Raw genomic sequence first — 6,511 nt, forward strand, 5'->3', positions numbered from 1 at the left:
AGGGGTGTTGGGGGTTAATTGGGGGATGAGGACACATTTGTAATACCTTAACCAATAAAGAAATTAAAGATAAAGGTATGCCTTTGGAAAATTGTTTATACATCAACTTTGTTTTAATTCACCATGTTTCCTTATAGCCATTTACACATTGCAGTAAGAAGATGTACAGCCCAGCACCTTTCAGATGTAGTGGAACTTATGGAAGTGGAGCGTATTTTATCTGGAACAAAAGATATGGCTGAACGTATATTACCAGCTGCTGCTAAGTTTGCCCAGGACAGCTCACAAGAAACCAGGTGAATGGTTGCTAATAATATTTGTTGAATCTCTTAGTATAAGGGCTTAATATAAAGAAACAAATGTTTAAAAAGAATGAACATTTTTTAAAGGTACAAGTGGTGTACCCAGGGATTGGTGCTAGGGGAATGGTTTTACTTAAGCAATTTGTAAATGATCTTTGGGAAGTGCACAGTGAATCCTCCAGATTTACAGATGACACTGCAATACTTCTGTGTAGTAAGATGCCATGCTACAGGGATGAACTGCATGAAAATGTCACAAGACTGTATGAATTGGCAGAAAAGTGGCAAAAGAACTTCATTGTGGGAAATGTAAGGTAATGTATTTAGGGAGAAATGATATATTTTCCAAGCAGCCAGGTAAAATCAAGGAAATCAGTGCACATAAAAAATGGATAGCATACTAACTCCAGAAACATGAGATTCCTGCACTTAGAAAATTCCATGAATTTCTAATTGCTATCTGTACTTGAAGAACAATTTTATGAAGGTTAAGAACTGTCAAAGGAAAATGGCAAAATAATTAAGATGTGGATGGTGCAGTAGGTTTAGTGGTGACAGGAATTTTGGATGTAGTCAGATGCCTAGGTTCAGTTCCTAACTCCAATCACTGTTTGCCCTTAAGCAAGTTACTCAACCTCCGTTAGCCTTTGTTTCCTTGCCTATAAAATTAGAAAGGTTAGACTGGGGATTGATAATGCCCCACACAAAATCTAAAAATTTATGGCAGTTATATATGAAGTTAGATTAAAAGGGGAGAAGAAATAAATAAATAAATAAATAATAAAAAAATAAAAGGGGAGAGGAAGACTCCTGAGTTCATAGACACTAAAGTAAAAAAGGATTCAAATTTTTAACATTTTAAGATGCTCATTACTTGAGGTAACTGGAGTTAATCTTGTGGGAGTCATTATATCAAAAGCTAATAATATAGAAGATAACTATGTTAATTTTCTATTGCTGCATAACAAATTACTACAAATATAGTGGTTTAAGTCAACACAGATTTTTTTTTTTAGCTTACTGTTCTTTAGGTTAGAAGTCTGGCATGGCTCAACTGCTTCCACTCAGGATCTCACAAGGTGGAAATCAAGGCGACCACAGTGCTGGACCCTTACCTAGAGGGTCTATAGAAGAATCTGGTTACAAATTCATTCCACTTGTTGGCTAAATTTAATTCCTTGTGGTTATAGGAATGGTAACCATTTCTTTGCTGGCTATCAGTCAGGGTTCTCTCTCAGTTCCTTAAGGGTAAGAACCTGACTTCTGCTGCAAGCCATAGAGAGCTCTCTGCTTTTAAGGGCCCATGTGATTGGATTAGATCTAGATAATTTCCCTATCCTAAAATCATCGGTGCCATATAACATAGTCCTGAAAGAGCAGGACATCCTGGGGGAACCATTTTGGAAGTTCTACATACCACAGTAATGTGCAAAACAGTTTAGGAGGGTTGGATCCTAATAGACTATTTAGGAACGAAAAAAGATAATGGTTGTTTTGTGTCATAACTTTTTCTTGATGGCCTAGTAATTCTTATAATCCATTTGTCACTTCCTAGATTCTTATTTGAAAATTTAAAATTATAAAATGTTTACAAATTTCCAGTTTTAATATTTCTCACATTTTGTGTTTCTATTGCTTTCTTACTTGGTTGTTTTTTTAGCCACTCCCAAATTAGGTCCTCTGGTAGACCTCTTGTCTTTAACATTCTGGGGATTGATAATCCCCAGAAGTTAGAATTGTTTGTTGAAAGTAACTGATTAGGAGCGACCTATATGGATATAGACCTAATTCTGGTTGTGAGGAGAGCAAAGGTAATTTTTATTCTCTTATATACCCTTTCTGTAATTTCTTTTTTGAGAATCTGTTGTTATATATGATTCTGAGATCATCCTATACCCCTCCCCCTCAAAAGCACTGCCTTCTCTGGTTCTTCTAGTCCCATATACATATCCTTAGTTATAGGCAAAAGTATAACTGTAATTTATATGGGGGCCAAACTTCCTTGAAAAATAAAATATGGTATTGTTATGAGATACTGTATGATCTCTCAGTCCAAAAATATTTCCAATATGGACTTCCATGATATTTGAGTTTCTACCATTAGACTGATAGCTTAAGGTATTATGCTAAAAGAAATAGTTTAAATTCATATACCATAAAAATCCTAGTTTAGAGAGCATTACACATTCATTAATATACCAACCATGACTTATCAATTAACTTTGGATTTATTTTAGGTAGCAGAGAATAGGTTTTTGACAAATTGGATCCCAGGTAAGTTGTGACTAGGAAAAAATAGAGTCAGAAATACAGAACCAAGGGGAGGTTGACTTAGGTCAAAGCATCTAACAAGCAGATGAGCAGCAGTAGGACACTGGGCAAGGAGCCCAGAAAAAAGATAAGAATTATCCTAATTCATAGTTTTGCCAAAGGCCATCCTTGATATGGATCCTAGGGTGCCTGAAAAATAGACTTAAAGCTTTTGGATCCTCATGTCTAAGGACAGAAATTGAGCTTGTTTAAGACATGTAAACTATTTACGTCTTTCTCAAATATCTATAGGTATTATGGTCGAAAGATGCTTTTCCTCATGATGTGTCATCCTAATTTTGATAAAATGCTTGAAAAGTATGTCCCATCTAAAGATTTGCCATATATTAAGGAATCTGTTAAAAGCTTACGACACAAGGTATGTAAAAAAAGTTTAATATAAACAACTTTCAAAGCAAAGTTTATTTGCTCAGCAAGATAAAGGATAGAAGTAATTACTTTTTCAATTGTCTTTGTTGATCATTTAGAATATATCTACAGGAGTATTTCAGCAACTGCAGTGCTAAGTAGACATCCATGGTGTCAATAAATGTTTACTGAACTTGATACTTGGTAGGATGCAGTGTGGTTTATTGGAGTTACAAGACTTGGGCTTGAATCAACTATGAGAATTTAGCAAATTAAAATATATAATTTTAGGCACATCATTTTTTAAAAAAATTTTTATTGATTTTAGAAAGAGTGGAAGGGAGAGAGAGGGAGAGAAACATTGAATTGAGAAAGATCAGTTGCCTTCGGCATGCACCTCAAACCTGCAACCTGAGTATGTGCCCTGACCAGGAATTGAACTGATGCCTTCTCCGTGCATGTAATGGTGCTTAACCAACTGAGCCACATCAGCCAGGGCAGGCACATTGTTTCTTTAACCAGAATTTTTATTTTTATAAAATGAGGGTAATAATGTTTATTATGCTGAGTGCCTGCTTTGTTTACCTTGTATGTTTCACTATTAGAGCTCCCACCACACTGCAGAGCTCCTTGAGAGGAAGCCCCTTTCTCCTGATAAGTAATATAAGGGATTTAGAAACATCTGTGAAATGAGTGGCTCAAGGAATACCAAGTAAATTAAAATGTGAAATTGTCTTGTAGAAATGTATTCCATTCATATACTAGCTTTTTTTTAAAGTATGTTTAAAAATGTAAAATTTTTCTATGGTAATTTATGTAATTTCTCTCTGATAACCTTGGGCAAAGAATTAATTTATAAAAGGATATTTCAAAGATACATGGTAATATACATTTTAGAACATTTTTTCTGTCTACTGATGTTAAAGACTTCAGCTTCATTCCCCTAGAATTTATTAAAATAACCATGAAAAAATTATCTTACTCAAATGAGGCATTTTGTATTTTTGAATCCTTTCACATACAAGTGTCAGAGGGATAAAAGAGGTTTTAAATAGTTATTATCAAAAGGTTTATTCTCACATTGGTGTTTCCATAGGAACTCATTGTTTATGTAATGTGTTCTTATTTTCTGTATAGAGGTTAGGTTTAAGAAGAGTACTTACAGCCCTAACCGATTTGGCTCAGTGGGTAGAGCATCAGCCTGCAGATTCAAGGGTCCCAGGTTTGACCCGGTCAAGGGCGTGTACCTTGGTTGCGGGCACTGGTTGCGGACACGGCACATACTCAGTAGGGAGTGTGCAGGAGGCAGCTGATCAATGTTTCTCTCTCATTGATGTTTCTATCCCTCTCTCTTCCTCTCTGTCACTCTGAAATCACTAAAAATATATTTAAAAAATAAAAAAAGAGTGCAGCACAGAAGAGGAATGTGTGTGTGTGTGTGTGTGTGTATAAAAGAAGAGTACTTATAAAACCTAAAATATAGCATATTCATTTTTTAAATTTTCACATATTCATTTACAAAATTTTAAACACTTTACCAAAGCCAGTATCATTCCCTATTAATTATTCACATATTTTGTTAATTTAGTACTAATTACAAGATACTTTATATATATCTGATATTTGATAACTTTTAAAGCATAAACATAGCAGATTATTAAAATGTTTTAAATCATGCCCGGACGGTGTGGTTCAGTGGTGAGCGTTGACCTGTGAATCAGGAAGTCATGGTTTGATTACGGTCAAGGCACATGCTTGGGTTGTGGGCTAGATCCCCAGTAGGGGCATGCAGTAGGCAGCCGGTTAATGATTCTCTCTCATCATTGATGTTTCTCTCTCTCTCTCCCTCTACCTTCCTCTCTGAAATTAATAAAAATGTATTTTAAAAATAAATAAATGTCAATGCCAAACCCCCCAAAATAAAAATGTTTTCACTCATAAAAACAGATTACTAATGGTTGCTATGAAAATTACATTTTATGAGTTATTTCCATTTACTAGTGTTAAAACTTTCATTACAGTGCCTTTCTTTATATGACTTACAGGGTTTGGGAGATTTACCATTAGATACTTCTTCAGCAAAAGGAAGACGATCTCATACTGGCAGTGTTGGAAATGCAAGGTCATCATCTGTTTCCAGAGATGTTTTAAATGCAGCCGAAAGGTAGAATCATTTGATAGTCCACATCATTAGAGAAATTACTCTCTAATGATAGTAGTCTCATTTGGATATTTCCATAAGCTATCCCAGAGGTATTTGCCAAAATTTAACAGAACTCTAAAAGTTGTTAAGGACTTAGAAAGTGAGGTAATTAGATTTAATAAGGCAATTATGCATATACTTACAACAACTTGCTTTTACATGTACTAAACATTAGTAAAGCTTTAGTGTTATTGAACTTGCAATATTATGCTTGTGTTGGATAGCAGTGATTGATTTTTTTAATATATAGCCTTTACTTTTTTCCCTTAATTATAAAAGTAATACATAATTATGGTTAAAGAAAAAAGCAACTTTAGGAAATACAAACATTAAAAGAGGAATTTAACCAATAATGCCAATAACCAGTAAAAAACTACAGTGGGGCCTTGACTTACGAGTGTCCCGACTAACGAGTTTTTCGAGATACAAGCCATCTCTCTTCCGATTTGTTGCTTTGAGTTGCGAGCTAAAAATCGGGTTACGAGCCAGCTTCAGATACCCCACCGCTAGTTGGTGCAGCGAATTGGCACAGCGAACGTCACAGTGAATGCCACAACATCAGCCCAGCATCACGTGTCTCACTCGTTCACTGTTGATTTGACATACGAGTAATTTGAGTTACGAGCTGCGTCACAGAACAAATTAAACTCATAAGTCAAGGCCCCACTGTACTCTTAAATATTTTATAAATATAATTGTATATGTAGTTGTCTCATCTGTTTTAACTCTTTTAACAGCATTTAGTAGGTTGATTATTTCATTTTTTAAAATCTTTCAAAAGTATTATGATTGCTCTGGTATATTTTAAACATTTAAAAACTATATGAGTAGCCCTGACCAGGTTGGCTCAGTGGATAGAGCATCAGGCCGTGGACTGAAGGGTCCCGGGTTTGATTCCAGTCGAGGGCATGTACCTCGATTACAGGCTTGATCCTCAGTGGGGGGCTTGCAGGAGGCAGCTGACCGATGTTTCTCTCTCATCGATGTTTCTTACTCTCTATCCTTCTCCCTTCCTCTCTGTAAAAAGTCAATAAAAATATTTTTTTAAAAAAACTATATGAGTAAATACATAGGCATATTTTATGTTTTCTGTATTTGTATATCTTTAAAATATTTTATAAACTAAAATAATACATTTTATTAAAAACTAGAGGCCCGGTGCACAAAACTTTGTGCACTCAGGGGGGAGAGGGGTCCCTCAGCCCGGCCTGTGCCCTCTCGCAGTCTGGGACCCCTCGGGAGATAACGACCTGCTGGCTTAGGCCCGCTCCCGGGTGGCAGAGGGCAGGCCCAATCCCTAGGTGCAGCCCCTGGTCAGGCTCAGAGC

The 6,511-nt window shown here is 35.8% G+C and overlaps 1 protein-coding gene across 2 annotated transcripts in view; it reads left to right on the top strand.

Annotated features, from left to right (window-relative positions):
• FAM179B (family with sequence similarity 179 member B) overlaps positions 1 to 6,511 on the top strand; it is a 155,328-nt gene that overhangs the window by 125,148 nt on the left and 23,669 nt on the right. The window contains exons 16-18 of one of the 2 annotated variants that reach the window (XM_006777725.2): positions 138 to 296; positions 2,865 to 2,991; positions 5,027 to 5,145. In XM_006777725.2, coding sequence (XP_006777788.2) covers positions 138 to 296; positions 2,865 to 2,991; positions 5,027 to 5,145 — 405 coding nt within the window. The remainder of the gene's footprint in view (positions 1 to 137; positions 297 to 2,864; positions 2,992 to 5,026; positions 5,146 to 6,511) is intronic. The other variant, XM_015557361.1, reaches the window with a different exon arrangement.

Source organism: Myotis davidii, unplaced genomic scaffold, assembly GCF_000327345.1.
Source record: "Myotis davidii unplaced genomic scaffold, ASM32734v1 scaffold409, whole genome shotgun sequence".
Lineage (NCBI taxonomy): Eukaryota > Metazoa > Chordata > Mammalia > Chiroptera > Vespertilionidae > Myotis > Myotis davidii.